At 44.3% G+C, this 19004-nt stretch overlaps 1 protein-coding gene across 1 annotated transcript in view; it reads right to left on the bottom strand.

Moving 5' to 3' along the window:
* LOC147706320 (uncharacterized) overlaps nucleotides 1-19004 on the bottom strand; it is a 54929-nt gene that overhangs the window by 12762 nt on the left and 23163 nt on the right. Inside the window, exon 4 of the mRNA XM_086929066.1 lies at nucleotides 5282-5374. Within this exon, the coding sequence (XP_086785192.1) occupies nucleotides 5282-5374 (93 nt within the window). The remainder of the gene's footprint in view (nucleotides 1-5281; nucleotides 5375-19004) is intronic.

Here is a 19004-nt window from a genome sequence, read left to right as displayed (position 1 = left end):
TAATTCAGGATGCTAGACTCGGCTAGGAAACCTTTGTATTAGAGATCTGTTAAGGTTAGCCAAAGAACATGTCTTCATCGAAATGTAATAAATGTAAAATTGTACATAATTCATGAAACTTTTATTTAATGTTTTAAATTTTGTTTCATATTTTAATAAATACGGCCGGGGGGTAACTCCCCCCCGCCTTCAAAAGTTCAAACCTGTGTCCGACTTCTCCCATCCTTTGGGGTTTGGTGTTTGGAGGGGGTGGCGGGCATCCCGGCCATATGGAAAGGGGCGACCACTCGGTCCCACCGAACGTATGGTTGGGTGCCCCGATCCCCCCGGGAAACCATTTTGGGCGGGGGGTGTGGCTCGGCTGGTATGCCCGAAGTGGCGTAGCCGGGGCGCACCTTTTCCCACCCAAGATGGGTTGTCCTAGACACCCACACGGAAGACCACGCCCAGTAGGTGTACCGGAGGAGGGTACCCGCCCTCCCGCAGAAGGATAAATAGAGCGGGAATCCAAAGAAGCGTCCTCTTGTTCCTGTGCTCTGAAGGCTGCACCCACTCGTTGCTCGTGAGCCCTCGACGGAACAAGCGGCAATTTTGACCCACCCACCAGCCCCTTATGGCAATGTTTATTTAAATAAAGTTTTGCTTAGAGAGAAATGTATAGGCCTTTTTTCCTTTGTAGAAGAGGTAAAGGAATGTTTCAGATAATGATGTGATTTCTGCCTTTAGGATAATGTTTTTCCCTTGTAGGAGAGAGCAGTTGATGACACATCAAGGCTATGTCAGAATTTTTTCTTTCCTTAGTAGGTAAACAACTGTCGTTTTTATTTTTTGGTTGGGCGGTAAGGTCATGATCGGTGAGCAGTAATTTCAAGGTCCCTAGAGGGAGGCGCCACCCAGAATGGATGGGAGCGCCTGGGGGGAGGCGGCCATTGACCCCTTCCACGGGGAGGCGGCACCCCCTAAGGATGGGTCGCCTAGGGGGAGACAGCCATAGGCCCCTCCCAGGGGGAGGCGGCTAGATGCCCCTCCTACGAATTTCCCGGGGGCCGGATATCCGCGACGGCGGATAGAGAGTGTGGGGATGGGGGGGGAGTCCACGCTGTCCTTCCTACAGATACCTCACACGGGAACTCGGACGACCTTTAAGATGGCGTCGAGTGGAAAGGGGGCCCCCACCACGACAAGGGAAGTTACAGTTGGCAATGAGGGTAGAGTCCTCTGCGCATGTGCCACTCACACTGCGAGGGCGAGATTTTGGTAGTAGGGATCTGACACCGGTTAAGACCTTGCCGTTGGCCCTTAATGCTAGGATGTACAATTTTAATTTAGAATATATGCATTTTCAGGATGCTAGACTCGGCTAGGAAACCTTTGTATTAGAGATCTGTTAAGGTTAGCCAAAGAACATGTCTTCATCGAAATGTAATAAATGTAAAATTGTACATAATTCATGAAACTTTTATTTAATGTTTTAAATTTTGTCTCATCTATACTACTATTATAAAGAGAGAACTTGCACCTTTTGGCAAGGTAAACTCGGGAACCACAGCGCCAATCTACACACCCGATACACCGTTGAAATCGGCAGGGTTATTTATTAACTTAAAAAATAAACCTTAATAAAAAAATTAATTAAAAAAAAAAGTAGTCCCCCCAAAGTAGCGCCGGCCGCGACGTGCGTCGTCACGTTAGGAGCAGGGGAGGAGCGGCGTCCCAGGAGCTGTGGTCATGGCGCAGGGGAGGAGTGGTGACGTCAGGAGCAGAGGACCGGCAAAGGAAGATGAGCGGCGGACATGGCGCAGGGGAGGAGCGGTAGTGCGAGCTGACAGGCAGGAGCAGCGCCAGCGGAGGTAAGTGAACTCATGTAGGGGCAGGCGGGGGTCGGGAAGAGCGGAAGAGTTGAAGAGCAGAACCAAGAAAGGGAATTGTTTACAGAAGGATAACCTTCCCGTAGTGAGCGACTCATAATGAGCTCTCAATGCATATTAACTCGGGAAACATTTGAGGGGTTTTAAACATAATCCTGAACAAATAGGGATTGCCATAAATAAAGGAAGTATAGTGCACGATTACTCCTAGGGAGTGCTCAGTGTTTGTGGCGACCCCTATACTTCATTTGCATGCCATGGTCACACAGGGGCACCCGACGACTGTAGGCCGCTCCCTGTGCCCCCAGCTCTCACTTCTGGTCCTTTATTCAGGGGCTGCCAGCGCAGCTCTGCCGGGCACTATGAATTTGTTCCATTCACACAAGTCCGGAACAAGCATTTTCTATTGGGTAGAGAAGGGCCCAGCGACGCCAAATCCGCACGTCTGAGGATGCCAAAGGTCGTGCCCAGAGACCGCCCAGCCCATCGTCCAAGGACCCACTGGAAGGCCCGAAATAAAGACAACTGGGCAGAGTGGAGACATTGTTCACAAGTGGCCCACGTCAGATCTGAGGTTATCGTCGCATCTTTCAGCCTGGACGGTCAGAGGGCATATACTGTTCCCCTGTGACCTCCGACGTCATCACTGCAACTATCGTCATATCTCTGTGTTCGGCCTGCCGCACTGAGGGGGTGCATTGTTCCCGAGTGACCTTAGCTCACAACTGAGGCTATGGCTATCACTACATCTCCATGTATAGCGTGGGGTCAGGCCGTAAATATTGTCCACGTGCAATCCCTACGTCAACATTTAGTTTGTCATATCTCTGGGCCAGGCCAGGCGGGACTCATGGCCCACAGGACCCCTCAATGCCCCCATTGTGAGACTCCGTCCTCTCCCTGCCTCTCACTGAGCTCTAATACGTGGCTCGGGGGCTCCCATTCCAAACCAGTCGGTAAAGCACCTAACCATTTTAGAAGCTGGTGAACTCGGTTTCATTGCCCTGTTCTCCTTACTCTGGAGTCAATCACATTAACTCTTCTCACTACTGCCCGTACTTCAGTTGCCGCTGCAGTGTGGCATCTCAGTGCAGTCTTCCAGTTAAGCCAGTGTAGCGCCAAGCAGCGCCGGCGGAGGTAAGTTAGTGAACTCATGTAGGGGCAGGCGGGGGTCGGGGAGAGCGGAAGAGTTGAAGAGCAGAACCAAGAAAGGGAATTGTTTACAGAAGGATAACCTTCCCGTAGTGAGCGACTCATAATGAGCTCTCAATGCATATTAACTCGGGAAACATTTGAGGGGTTTTAAACATAATCCTGAACAGATAGGGATTGCCATAAATAAAGGAAGTATAGTGCACGATTACTCCTTAATAAAGTTTAAAACGTAACACAGAAACAGGCACCTGCAAAAACCATGGCGCATGACAATTAGACTAATTGAAAAACAAGAAAAATGCCTTTGGAGTCTTTGCTGTCTGGATCTGTAGAGGGGGGGCTGCCACTGTCCAACGTGGAATTTCGTTGAAAACAGTGGCCATTATCAAAGAGCAAAGAAGCCTCCAGAGAGCAACAGAGCGCTTTTCGGACAGCACTGCTTATTGTGACAGGAGCATCTCAAACAGCAGGTACTGCATTAAGAAAAATAGGAAATGTGGGGCTGGAGGGAAATGCCTTCCAGTAACTGACCACAGTGCAGTGGTGGGGGCTGGGGGAGGGGGAAAGATCATTGAGACAGCACTAGGCAGCACGCCATTGCACAAGTTGTTTTACCTCAATTCAAGTATCCTTATGTATGATGTCTGACAACAACACACTCATCTTTGGGAGAACAGAGTGAGGAGGATGAACTTTCAGATCAGTCTTACTCTGGGAAGCCATGTGCAGTTACAAAAGTGGGGCGGGCGGGGCCACAGAAGCAAAGTAAAATACAGGAGGGAAAAGTTACATCTGCAGGTTACAAAAGCGGGGCGGGAGGAGGCCCTGAAGCATAATTGCTCCCGGGCAACGTCGGGACGGGCTGCTAGTATTTTAATAAATACGGCCGGGGGGGTAACTCCCCCCCGCCTTCCAAAAGTTCCAACCTGTGTCCGACTTCTCCCATCCTTTGGGGATTGGTGTTGGGAGGGGGTGGCGGGCATCCCGGCCATACTGCGTTGGGTAGGTTCTCAAAGTAATATAAAGTTGCACATTGTATTACTTTGTGTCAAGGGGGAATTCCATGAGTGGTATATAGGGCGTTCCCAAGCAGCCACCCATGGGTTTTGATGCGAATCCCTATCAACAACCATTTATGGACTAAATCTTACACCTTCTCAAAGCAGGCATAATGAGTAGAAATGTTTTAATTCCTCCACGTTTTCACTACTTTGTATGTGTGCTGCATTGTAAAGCACACACAAAAAGCAGGAACAGGGCCCCAGATTTTTTACAGGTGGGGAAGAGCCCCATCTGTAAAAAAAAAAAAAACGATTCCTTACAAAATGCCCCCTCTTGCACTATTGCACAAGGATGCATAACAGCCTAAAGTTCACTAGGGCATGTAGAGAGGAAAACAGTGCTATATTGTAGTAGGTATGGTATGGCACTCTTCTGCTCTCACACTTACACGCAATCCAGAGTAGCAATTTAAGGGCCATATGTTGCAAAATCATTTTCGCAAAATGGTATGTATGAAAGAATTTGGGTGCACAATAAGGAATCTCAAAATTTGCGATTCCTTATTTTGCGATTGCATTTAAGGAATCGCAAATTTTGCGATTCCTTAAATGCAATGTATTAAGCAAAAAAAAATTCAAAAATGCCCTTAAGGAATCGCAAATTACCACCAACTTTTAGTTGGTGGTAAGTTGCGATTTCCTTGAAAAATGCACATTTCAACATTTTTCAAAGTGCCATGTGACGCACATACATGCCCTTAGGGCATGTATGTGCGCCACATGTGCACCCATGCATATTTCAGGGGTGCAACAGGGTGTCCTTTGGATACCCCTGCACCCTTGAAATTATTCTCAATTTGCGATTAGCAAATTGCGAATCGCAAATTGAGAATAATTTCCCATTCCTTCCAATGAATGGGAAAGTATTCCTTAAGTGCGAATTCGCAATTTGCGAATTCACAATTAAGGGATATCAAGAAATCGCTAAAAAATTGCGATTTTCTTGATACATACCAATTAGCGATTCTGAAATAGCGATTTCTTAAAAATTGCTATTACAGAATCGCTAATTGGTATCTTGATATATATGGCCCTATGTGGCTTATTTACAAGTCATAGTAAAAGTGACCCACCGGTGGCGCAAGGGGCTTGCAATAAAGCCCCTTAGTTTCTGGTCTGTATTATGTGAATATTTCATAAATGTGGGACAGGCCTTAGGTACTGTCGGTCACACTGATCACAGTGGGTCAGACTTACCTCTGCCCCGCACAGTATCTGCAGCCTCTCCGAAGCATCTCGAAGCTCTCAGCCTCGGGGGGCTGCGAATCTTCACTCTGCGCATCGTCACAGCTGGAAAAAGGAAAAGACCAGATTTAGAAAGTTAACCACCACTGGGTGGCCGACAGCTCTATCCGCAATATTCTTTCAAAATTAATTAAAGCCTGCCATTTCGTCGCCTGTTTTCATTTCCCCTGTGTTATTAAGGAGTGCAGTTCGGTTGGAAGAATTCTGCCTCGGCATAAGATGGACCAATTCTCTATTCTCTTGTTTTTTTGTCTGTTTCCTGCTTTATCGTTTTCTTGTCAGAGACCCAGAAAGTAAAAATAAAGTTCAATTAGTCCCACTAGAAAGGATATTTCTGGACAAGGCTCTATTCTTCAACGAGAGCCTCTTATCCTGAAGGTGATCAGAAGGAAGCAAACTGAAACATATGGGGCAGATTTACAATAACTGGTGCATCCCCAGGGATGCGGCAGTTATTGTGCGCCGCAGCTCCGCCACCCATGGGGCGCCGCATTGGGGCAAAAACGGCACAGATGCGTGACGCATCTGTGCCGTAAAGGTGACGCATTGCTGGAGTTGCGTCGCAAGCACGACGCAGCTCCTGCAAGGCTCGGGGGTGCCCTATCTGTCCAAGGCTGTGTCAAGCCTTACGCCTGCTTCAAGCAGGCGCAGGGTTTTGAAGCAGCATTGGCCTAAAAGTGACTGAGTGAAATCTTGTAGCCCTGCGCCGGAACGCCCACATGTGGCGCAGGGCTTTACAACGTGACGCATCTGCCTAGATGCGTCACGTTGTAAATAGGTCGCAGGGATGCGCCACATTTACACCGCCATTGCGTGACGCAAACGTGGCGCAAGTCCAACATAAATCTGCCCCTCAAAATATTAAATATTTTGACATCCTAGGCTGAAATGCCAGCGTTCAAGTTCAAATGGTGTGATGTGCAAAAATGTACAAAAAAACCATTTACTATTAGATGAAGACATGGACTTGTATGTATGACACGGACATGTAAGTCCACTTATGTAAATATGGCCATGTAGATGTATACATGTACTTGAGAGTATGCCTTGTATAGTTTTATTTATTTTATTAACCTTTAGATTTATAGAGTGCACTTCTTACCAAAAAGGTATCATGGCGCTAGTAACCTTAAGTACCATGGGCATTCTAGCTGTGCAGCCGACAAAAGAGCGCGAGAATTACTAAGGAAAGAACCAAGGGCCTCGTTTATGAGCCCTTGCGTCACTTTTACGCCGCCGGTGCGTCACTTTTTGTGACGCACCAGTGGCGTAAAAAATGTGCCTTGTTGCGCCATGTTTACAAAGTGACGCATCTCGGTAGATGCGTCACTTTGTAAACCCCTGCGCCACATTGTACCTGCGCCAGGTATAATGTATGCAAGGGGGGCGTATTGACGCAAGAAAGGGTCGTAGAAGTGACGCAGTGAAATCTATGAGATTTCACTGCGTCACTTCTGGAAAATCTTGCGCCTGCTTCACAGCAGGCGTAAGACTGACGCAGGCCATTTCACATGGGGCTTGCCCCATGTGAAAGGACGCATTGCTGGAGTTGCGTCAATTTTGTGACACACTTCAGCAATGCGTCACTTTTGCGCTTACAGATACGTCAGAAATACTGACGTATCTGTAACTCCTTGCGCAATGATGCGTCATAATGTAAATATGACACATCATTGGTGTCGCAAGGAGGGCGCAAAGAAAAGTGACGCATTGCTGTTTTCACGCAGCGATGCGTCACTTTTCATAAATGAGGCCCCAAGGGGGCAGATTTACAAACCCCTCGCACCACTTTTGAGTCACTTTTAACATGGGAAAATTGACGCAAACGTGGTGCAAGGGCCTTGTAAATCTGCCCCCAAGTTTTCAGGGCTTTTCTGAAATGCAGCAAGCCCACTGAAAACTAAGGGAGACAGGAACCAGATTCCAGAGTAGAGCTGCTCTCACTGCAAAAGCCCACCCCCTTTCCTGGTTGCCTTGAATTTAGGGTTACAGATTAGGTTGGCCAAAGAGGAGCACAGACATCTCCTCTGGGAATATCTTTGAAAATAGTTCTGCAGAGAGATTGGTCCAATGCCATGAAAACCTTTGAAGACAATGCATAAGAATTGAAAAACCATTCTCTGCTTGACTGGTAGCCAGTCTAGCTCTTTAATAGCGCCAGAAGCGGACGATTTGGACCGGTTCAAAGGCAATTTGGCTGCAGGAGCTTGAACTCTATACAGTTTATTTATTAAAAAGTCAGGGGAACCTAAGAGGAGAGAATTGCAATAGTCACGCCAACTTAGGATCACGCTGCAAATTATCAAGGTTTTGGCGCAGATTGTGGACTGAGACAGAGGAGGTAGGCTTGTCCTTATTTTATGGATATAGGATATATGATATTTGTAAAAGAAACTAAAAAAAAACTGTTATGTCTATGTCAATAAATGTACGTTTATGCTTTACATATACATTTAAGTCATAGTATGTAGATAACTTATATGTGCATGAGTCTTTGCATATGGGTTTTATGCTTGATAATTAATATGTCAGATTATGTAAATATGACTATAGGATAGGTGCCTGAACCTACGCATATTAGTTTTCAAGCTTTTTCTAAGGGTATAACAATATATTTAGCTATTAAATAAAAATTATATTCTAACATAACAAAATATTTGTGTATGGTTATGGTATAAGTACATGAGGTTGTATATATTTGTGTTGGGATATAGGCTTATTCTTCTGTTTATAAGGATATACGTATATGTAGAATTTGAAAAAAAATAAAATGGGATTTCATAGAGTCAGACATGCCTTCACGCAGTATGCCATGCGCACTACAGTTTTTCTTGTTAATTGACCTGGAGCAGTGGAAGCCGAATGGAGCCAGCAGCAGGAGCAGAGCACCGATTTGGGAGGAAGGTAAGTCTCCCAGCCATCAGGCCTTACTATGCAGGGAGGGTGGAAAAGGGTTTAGCGGAAGGGGGTAGGGGTTTCACGGGGCGGGTGGGATGGGGGGGACAATGAGTGACTCTGCCAGGCCATGGAATTTTAGAGTGATTTCCAGTAATTCCGTTAAAAATTCCGAGGAGTACCACTATGCAAGCTCCACCCTGGGTTAACAAAAAGCACACTTTCTGGGCCAAGATCTTGCTTCCTGCCAAATTTGGTGTCAATCTGTGCAGCAGTTTTTATGGTGGAGTTGCCTAAAATGTCCATGAAAAATGCATGGAGATTTTGCGTTTTGGGAATGCTCCTTTTTCTCGACACCCGCTTGGTGATTCACTATAAAACGTTTCAAATAGAAACTAGGTCAAAAAGACAACAATGAGTGACAAATAATGCTCACAATTAGTAGCATGTGATTAGGCACACAAAAAGGGAAGATGTGCGTGTCACGTATGAGAAGCCGCTTGATGGCACCTTTCCTCGTGCCACACATATTTTGTAATTGCAGGTACAATCAAGAGTGGCCAGTATTGCGCTGCCTGTGCAAGCTTTGGGTATATTTGCATGCCGCACAAGAACAGGTAAAATACATCCCTGGGGGATTGTTAAATTTATGAACCCACCCAGACAAAAGCACAGGACCTCTTCAAGTTATTAGTATAGGGCTGAAACATGATGGTAATTTTAGGGTCATAGGACCATTGCATCCTAAACCCCAATCGTATATTATATATTTTTAATCTTTCCCATCCACCCCACTAATAAAGGGATACCCCGGGAGTGGATGAGGAATTTTTATCTCTTCAGGTATTTAACTATCTTCATAAGTTGTCCCTGAAATAGGTTTAAGCCCAGCCTGATCTTTAGGAGTGAGGGTGAACCTGATAATTTAGCATGCCACTATTAAAGTGGGCGAGGGCTATATTAAACAAGCATTTGCAATGCAATAAGTCTCGCATTTAAGCGAGTTTGAACTATTGACATTGCTAATAACAATGCCTTTTATTTTTGTTTTGGTTTTAAAAACATTAAAAAAAGGCATTGTCATTTACAATGCCAATAGCTTAAACTCGCGTAAGAGTAGCTTCAAAAAATACAAGACCTATTGCGCAAGTACAAAACATTGCCATCTACAATGCCAATAGCTACAAACTCCAACAAATGCGAGACCAATTGCATTTCCAATGCTTGTTTTCTGTGTATGTTCATACAGGCAAGCAGCATACGGATACACATGCACCCAAAAAGCATGCACACAATGACACACCTACAGACACCTATTTATTTACAAAGTCCAACAGATCAGACACTTGTCCACAAAGACTCATAAAGATAAGGAATCAATGCACACAGGCCAATAGTAAAACACCAAGAGACAGGGTGTTGTTGTGTATTAGTGGTAGCAAGATGCAAACGGTGTAGAAGAAACAAGGGGGAGAGCAACACAGGGAAGGAGGATATTGAAGGAGCATAGGCGGACAGGACGGACGGGGCAGCAACATAGGGGTTATTGTAAAGGAACACAGATGACGCAGGTGGGGGGACAGAAGATGGAGGGCACGGTAAGGCAATAGGGAGAAAAACACAGGCCAACACAAATGAGGGACCAAATTTAAGTCAGCTGAGTGGGTGGTGCTAGCGGGTGGAAGTTTGTAATTCAGTTTTGGTGTCCGCCGCTGCTTGCACCCCGTCTGTGTCTCTCATCATGGTACCATGCGACTGATCCAGGCTGCTGGAGACTCCTCGTCGGGGCCATGGTTTTCAGTCACTCTGAGCCTCAGATGCAGACTCGCACTGGCCGCTGTGGTTAGAGTGTGTATAAGTAAATATTTAAATCATGTTGATTAAAGAACATTACTAATTTAGTTTTAGAAGCCTGCAACTCAGAACTGCACACGTCCTCAAGCCCTTGTGGCTGCTTTAGGCACGATTCTAAATCCTGCTAATTTGCAGAATCACACAATGCTCACAATTTCATTTCTCCTGTGCCACAGTCATCATAGACTTTACCCATTTGCTGACTAAATCTTAAATTATGTTTTTGACACTTGAGTGTGTCAACATGAGATACTTAAAAATTAGCTGATCTTGGGAGGTGACCAGAAACATCGTGTTAGTCAAATATCTTTAACTCTGCACACATCAAAACAGATTTCGTCATGCATTTGCTACTGTTAACATTAGTAGCAATGTTCCTGTAATGTAGTTTCTTGAGGAAGAGACCAGAACCTAATATTTTTAAAATAAAAATGTTTAGTGATGAAGAGACCAGATCCTAATATCTTTAAAATAAAGATGCCCTAAACATCATCAAAATACGATAGGACATTGCAGGAGAATAAAATTAGCTGGCAGCCTGGCAGCAGTCCGACTCGAACTCGTGCCTTGGGAGTGATTGGAATAGTAGCCCCCACTACTTAGACCGTTAGGCCATTATCCTTTTTCTAGGATTGCTGTACAATTTTAAAAAAAAGACTTCAAAAAGAAGGCCCTTATGTGTTGTGTTCTAGTGTCTGCACGCCTGTGACGCAACAGGCGTGCAGTGTGGGAGACACGTGACCGGGTTCTTAATAAAGGGGCCCGTACGTACGTTGGCACTTGGCGGTGACGTGCAGAGCAACACAGTTATCCCAGTGTCCGTGCCTTATTTAAAGTGTGGCCAAGTGAAGGCCTTAGATCTCAATCAAAGTGCCCCATTGAGAGTAGGCCCCGGAGTTGACCCCCCCAGTCACCCCTGGCCCCCTGGCACAACACTTATGCTGACATTGCTTCGTGTTAAAACAGGACGTGCAAATATTTCCACCAGCCATTCACATTGTATGTTAAATACGTGATTCCCAATGCAAAGGGCCACATACATTTGGATTTCCTCTGTCGGAGCGGTAGCAATGTGCGGGAGGAGGTGGGGGGAGCCACAGGAAGATGAGGTAATTTATGGCAAACATGCATGAAGCGTGTCCGCCGGAGTCTCAGTAGAAAAAACAGCTTTTATAATTATATGCTACCGAGTGGTTTTGTTTTAAGTTAGGTGTGAGCAGGAAGACATTTCCCTGTCCTGAAAACCAAAATCAGTGCTTACCTTGAAAAATTTGTCTTCATTCGGCAGAGCCTTGGCTTAAAACTTAAGTACGTGGGGCCTCATTTATGAAAAGTGACGCATTGCTGCGTGAAAACAGCGATGCGTCACTTTTCACTGCGCACTCCTTGCGACATTCCTAATGCGTCATATTTAATGTATGACGCATCATGTCGCAAGGAGTTACAGATACGTCAGTATTTCTGACGTATCTGTAAGCGCAAAAGTGACGCATTGCTGGAGTGTGTCACAAAAGTGACGCAACTCCAGCAATGCGTCCTTTCACATGGGGAAAGCCCCATGTGAAAGGGCTTGCGTCAGTCTTACGCCTGCTGTGAGGCAGGCGCAAGATTTTGACGCAACAGCGTCCTAACAGTGACACAGTGAAATCTCATAGATTTCACTGCGTCACTATTACAAGGCTTTTTGCGGAGGAACGCCCCCTCTGCATACATTATACCTGACGCAAGTATAATGTGGCGCAGGGGTTTAAAAATGGCGCAACAGGGCGCATTTTTTACACCGCTGGTGCGTCACAAAAAGTGACGCACCGGCGGCGCAAAACTGACGCAAGGCCTTCATAAATAAGGCCTGTGATGTTTGGTGTTAAACATTAAAGCTGGCGCCGTGCTGAAACAAAGCATGGCACCCGCCAGTGTACATAAAACCTATGTGAATGGCAGCCCCTTAAGCGGGCGCCATGGTAAAAATAAGTAGTCCTCAAACAAAACACATCAGCACCTACAGTGTAATGAAACTGTAGTTGGTCGGAACTGCTAGGCTAAAATGGAAATTACGTTTTGCCAGCACCGACTAATAGGGAGCCTGCATATAGGAGTGAACCAATGCCAAGCAGCAGGCGGGTTTACACTCTGTATTGTCATTACTTCAGGTCTTGCAGACAGCGCATGCACTGCCTAGGCTCGACCTAAAAAGGGATCTTTTTCCTTCCCCACTTTCTTAAGAGTGGTCCATTGGTGAGGCACGTAACACCCCTTACCCTTTGGTAGGTACCTTAGCTCCTGAGACCACCATCCTTTGGCTTTATCATCACCTCTCACTGGAGCACAAACTCATTATGATCATCTCTGACTGCGTTACCGCAGACATTGTCTATCAGAACAGGACCATTAAAACTTTTCTTCGCCTTTGCACATGCACTCCCTTCCGGATACCGATTACATCACTTATTTTTAACTTCATCTCACTCCCCCTAGACTGACTTTCACAGACCTATTTTTGCTTGGCCTTTACCTCAACAGTGTTTTTCTTGACTGTCACATCACATTCATCTCACAACAATCTGAATTTTATCAATTTCCCCATTCAACTTGGCATAACTTAGTGAATGGCTTTCTTCTTCTCAACAATTCAAAGGGAGATACCAGCGTAGAACTTTGTAGGCTATTACAATAGAACCATAGCATGGAACTTACAGCATACTTATTTGAAACTGGCCATCAAACACACTGTACCATCACCCAATTCATGCGCTCCACCTGACCATTACTTTGGGGATGGTACAGTGATGTTCTCAAGTGCTTTACATCTCCAGACCTTAAAATTTTTTTCACTTCTTCATTTACAAATTGGACAAATTTGTCTGACAATAGAAACTGTGGAAAGCCTTCTCGCATGAAAATATTCATCAAAAACTACAGTATTTGCATTAGGCTCAGGACACTTAGAATATAATTCAACCTAAACTAATTCAAAGCTGCACTAGCTTGAAAGGACATAAAATGGGCCAGCAAGGTCAATCCCAATTTTTTCCCATGCACGAGATGCCCACTCAATCGGTTGTTAAGGGAGTTTTTTGACAACAAAAAGTTTCTCTAAAGTGGCTCAAATGGCACACTTACTGACAAATTCATCTACCTCTCTATCCATCGAAGGCCACCAAAACATTTGCCTTAGCTGGCATTTGGTAAAGGTACGCCCTAAGTGTCCCTCATCAGCCATTTTGATAAGCCTGTACCTCAACCCAGTAGGTGGTACCAATTTCTCAACTCTGAGCATCAAGCCGTACTCCACTGACAGATCATCCGCAACTTTCCAAAAATGCTGGCATGCTACCTCAACAGATTTCTCATAAGGCCATCCTTTCATGACATACTTGATGGGTTTTTTAATGACTTCATCAGCTACAATTTTCGTCCTCCATTCTGCTTCAAATATCGCATACATCTGCTCCAAGTTGATTGCTGCAATCAAACAACTTTCCTTGCATCGTTCATCATCCACATCAACATATTCTTTTGAGCAGCATCTAGACAAGGAATCATCTCTTGCATATTTCACTCTTTGAATGTGAACAATGTCGAATTGAAATTGCAAGAGCTTCATTGACAACCTAGCTATGCAAGTAGTTTGATCTTTTACCCTATCAAAACTTCATATTGTCACCAAAGGTTGTGGTTTGTCTTTACAGTGAACTTAGTTCCCCGCATATAGGGCTTATTCTTATAACCCACCAACAAGCCAAAAGTTCTGTCTCAATAGTGGAGAAGCAAGTCTTGGACTTCCTGAGTTTTCTGGACGCATACCAATAGTGTTTTCTACACCTTCCTCACTCTGAGTAAGTACAGTCCCTAAACCATGATTGCTGGCATCAACAGCTATGCAGCAAGACACTTTGGGGTGGAAAGGTTCACAAACCTTGGAACTTGCTAAATGTCTTTTAGACACCTCCTGACACTTGATATACCAATCAAACAACACCTTTTTAACAGTCCAGTCAAACGCTTTAATGTGAGAGGCATAATCTGAAGTAAAACTGTCATTATATTCACATAAACCCATAAATTACTTTAGAGTTGTTTTATCAATGGGTGTCACTGCATTGATAAGGGCATCAACTAAACCTGGCCTCGGTCCGATGCCGTCTCCTGATACAACATGGCTGCAATATTTCACTTTGTCATTGCGCAATTCATATATTTCCATTTTAAGCAGAACCCCTTTTTCTTGGAAAATGGACAGCACTTGGTCAAGAATGCTGTCATGTTCTTCTCTGGATGCTGCAAAGATCAACACGTTATCCGGAAATGCTACCACTGCGTTCATTCCCTTAAAAAGGTGGTTCATTATTCATTAAAATACTGCCCCAACAGTAGCCAACTTAAATAGCCTCCTGCAGTACTGGAACGTGCCAAACGGTGAGACAAAAGCTGCCTTTTTTCTGGATTCAGGTTATAAGACCACCTACAGGCCCGGACTGGCCGTTGCGGGCACCGGGCAATCCCCCGGTGCGCCGCAAGGGTGTGGGCGGTTTTGGGCCCCTGAGGGCCGTTTTTGTTACAGGGCCGTTTTTGCAGCGGTGATGCAAAAACGGCCCTGTAACAAAATCGGCCGAAAACCGGCCCTGGCAAAGAGCGTTGCTGCAAAAACGGCCCTGTAACAAAATCGGCCGAAAACCGGCCCTGGCAAAGAGCGTTGTCGCACCCCCAAACCCCCCCGGGGGGTGGGGGGGGGGGGGCGGCCGAGCTCTTTGCCAGGGCCGGTTTTGGTTCTCAGTCCGGCCCTGACCACCTGATGGTCAGCCGGGGACCGTGCAGGTAAAAATATGTGGGGAGGTGGGTCTGGGTGGGGTGATTTCAACAGACAATGATGAGGGAAAATAAAATAAATAAGTAATTTTCCCTCATCCTCGTTTCTCGAAATCTCCCCCATCACCTCACCACTCTTACCTGCACGGGCTGTGGCTGCTGATGCTATACTAAGGATAAGTCCAACTTGCTGAACCTCTTAGCCCAGTAATGAGTTGCAACAGGTTGGAAATCTTTGGGTGTCGATGTAAAATCTACACATATTGTTTTGTTAATGCAAACCCTTATTTCCCTGTTCTGTTTGTTTGCACCCACCAATGGAGACAACAAAAGACATGATTCAATGGGCTCTATTCTACCTTTGTCACACAAACCTCTCAACTCTTTCCCTAGATCATCTCTGACTGAGAATGGGTGTGCTGTGAAGTTTATGCTTTATGGGAATGGACCCCTCTTTAACCTTTATTTCATGATAAAATCCATTGATCATGACTACCTTCTCAGAAAATACTAAAGAATATTTGGATCTTACTTCTTCCATGTGATATACACAATGACAGAGACTTGAGGCCCGATGTAGGTCGGTCGGTAACGGCCGAAAATCGGTATTTTCGGCCGTTACCGTTCGGTAAATAGGTGAATGGTATGTAGGGGGCATTATTTTACCGAATCGGTAAAATTACTGATTCGGTAATTTTACCGATTCGGCAAAATCAAAAATCGGTAAATTTACCGATTCTGAGCCACCCATATGTAGTGGGACTCTTCAGAGTCCCAGGAGCCTTAACGAATCGGTATTTTACCATCAAATCCAATTTGATGGTAAAATACCGATTCCAGTGTGCATGCACATGTGTGCATGCAAACCTATGCCATGTGACAGGCAGACCTGCCTTTAGGGCATGTATGCCTGCCACATGGCACCCGAGCCTGTTTTGGGGGTGCCAGAGGGTGTCAAAGTGACACCCCCTGCACACTTGTGTAAATCGGTATTTACCGATTCGGTAAATACCGAATCGGTAATGCCCATTCATTCCTATGGGCTTCAAAGCCCATAGGAATGAAGGGCATTACCGATTCGGTATTTACCGAATCGGTAAATACCGAAATCATCCGATTCGGTATTCCAGCACATCTGGAATACCTACATGTTGACACCATAGATTTACCGATTTTCAATTACCGAATCGGTAAAATTCGGTAATTTAAAATCGGTAAATCTATTCTACCTACATCTAGCCCTTGGTCTTTTGTTCCCTGTCTCAAAACCTTTTTGAAAAGCCCTTGGTGGAACCAATTCAAAATGCACAAACCTTTGATTGCCACATATATTTTCCTAAAGATTTCATTACCCCAGAAAGCCAAAGTTTCTTTGAAAAATCCGGCTAACTCAATTCTCGTACCCTCGTATGAAACAGTGGCACAATCCAGGAGCTATAAAACTTTGCCAGGCCATTTCTCCTGGAACAGTTCATCAGTAATCATTGTGATCCTGGCTCCTAAATCATCCAGTAATTTTATTATTTTTTTCACCCACAAATACATCAATGTAGGGGTCACCATAATCTGATGAATCCAATGACCTGACCTCTCCTCCATTGATTACTAATACCATATCCTTCGAATCGTTCTGAATTTGTTCAAAACTGCAATTGGACCCTTCTCCTAAATCTTCCATGACCACATTCATCCCTTTGCCTGGATTTCTCTTTGCCCTCTGATATACCTGGGCAAAATGTCCCACTTTGTTGCAATTGCTGCATGTGACCATTTTTGCCGGGCAGAATCTCCCTCCTTTTAGATGATTGGGGTTTCCACACCTGAAGCAAAAATTAGTTTGATTGAAAAACTTACTTTTAATCAATCTTCCCGGTTATCTACTTTCCTTAGCTTGAACATTTTTAGTAACATTACTGTCTCTGAGTTTTACAACATTCGCAGTGCCATTTTTTTCTTCCAATTCCTTTACAGAGATCTGACACGTTTTATACTTTTAGCACTGCGTAATGTCTCATCCAACGTTGCATTGCTGAAGCACAACCATTTTTGTTGGATTGCTTTGTTAGTACAATGACTAATAAATTGGTTGCGGACCAACTGATCTATAAAACGTTCTAAGTTGTATTCTGCCACTGATCTCCTAAGTTCCGAGAAATAGGTATCAATATTTTCACCAGTATGTTACTTTCTCATAAAATATTTATTGTGCAAGTACCACAATGCTTGGTTGTACATCAAACCTAGCCTCCAATTTCTTTATGGCTTCCATATATTCAACAATTACCTCACCCTCTGCTCTTGCCACATCAAGTAAACGTTTAAGAATAGACCAACCTACAAAGCCAGTTGAATGTAAAAGAAGGTATCTTTTTGTTTCTGGGTGAAGTTTTGATGCACCAATGCCACCCAAGTAAGTCTGGAATGAATCCAACCAGTCCCTTCACTTTACATGGGGATAACCAGAGGATTGCAAGACAGGAGGAGGTAGATTCACTGATTGCACGCGCTTTCAAAATAGAACTTCTCTCAAAGTGTACCAATCACTGACTGACGTTTGAGACACAGTTGAGGGAACAGCAAAAGAAAGGGGTTATTAATGTGATACCACTCCAGACATGCTTGTAAATGAGTTGCGGGAAACAACCTTTGCAATGAAACCATTACATCGCACTACATTTACAATGCAGGCATTACATCCCAACATCCTTTACAATGCATGTCACTACAACGCATCCATTACATCGCATGTCACTACAACGCATGACACTACATCGCATGTCACTACAACGCAGGCATTACATCGCATGTCATTACAACTCATACCATAGTACCCCTACACTAGTCAACACTTACCCTACTGTTGCACCCCCTGGAGTTTTAGAATAGTAATTTTTACCCCTACACTATCCAACACTTACCTTAAATGCAATGTGCTGGTATGCGTTGTAATGGCATGTGTTGTAAAGGTTTAATGTGATGTAATGGAATGCGTAAGTGTAGTTAAAAATAAAAATCGATGTAGTGGTATGCAATGTAAATGTATGCATTGTAAAGGATGTTGCGATGTAAATACTGCGTTGTAAAGGCATGCGTTGTAAATATATCAGTTGTAACGTCATACATTCATCACTTGCTGTTGACACTTGTTAGTGTAGCTTTTAATTAAACGTGCATATCACTGACTGTTGACATCCTTAAAATTAGTTTGCGTATCACGTATTATGGACACACCTGTAAGTGTAGTTTTGCTTTTTTAATGTGCGAATCACTGACCTTTGACATGCATAAAATGAGTGTGCATATAACTGTTTGCTGACACGCATACAATAAGTGTGCTATCTGACGACATGCTTGTAACTGACATCTCTCATCTTCCCATTATTATTCCACTTACATTAATCTATTCCTATTCAAAACAACAGGGTAAATGCATGAGTTCTCAAGAGCACAAACTAAACAAACTTAACACAACTAAGCCTACCAGGAAAAGGAAGCACATGTAACTATTTAGCAACTACTACCAATTTACCTCTAACCTTGGGTTCCTGAGTAGCGGCTACTCGCTGTATAGAGCTTCAATTTGATGGTAAGTGGAAATGATTTTACTCTCTCTTTTTCAAAATCTAGATCCTTGTACCATGTCAAATACATTTTTTCCAGGTACAACAATAGATGCGGGCTCCTGCTACTTACGATGTTCCACAGAGGTAAATCAGTAAACGTCATGGGGTCACCAGTATAGCATCAGAGCTGAGCGAAGAGACCCAGAGGACTGCTAAATAGCTAAGACTGAAAAATATTGTGATAACCGTCTGTGGACAGCTTTCCGCATGAACGCTGGTACTTCTCATTTTTAATTAGGGATTCAATTTTCAACCCACACAGTTGCTGTTGTGATTCTGTCAAAATGTCTTCAGCTGAGGATAAATAAACCTAATAGGATGATTTTGCTCTGACTGTTGCTGAAGTGACCATTCAGTGTAGAGAAAAAAACTGTTTGCCGTTATCGCATTTCCAATACTCACTAACAACAGACATTCTAGAATGTTCCTTTGCTTGGTGATGTCAGTTTGGGTTGTGAAATGCACTATAACATTGGTCACCGGATGGTCCTTTTAAT

Source organism: Lissotriton vulgaris, chromosome 7 (genome assembly GCF_964263255.1).
Source record: "Lissotriton vulgaris chromosome 7, aLisVul1.2, whole genome shotgun sequence".
Taxonomy (NCBI): Eukaryota; Metazoa; Chordata; class Amphibia; order Caudata; family Salamandridae; genus Lissotriton; species Lissotriton vulgaris.
This window is presented reverse-complemented; position numbering and strand designations above follow the sequence as displayed.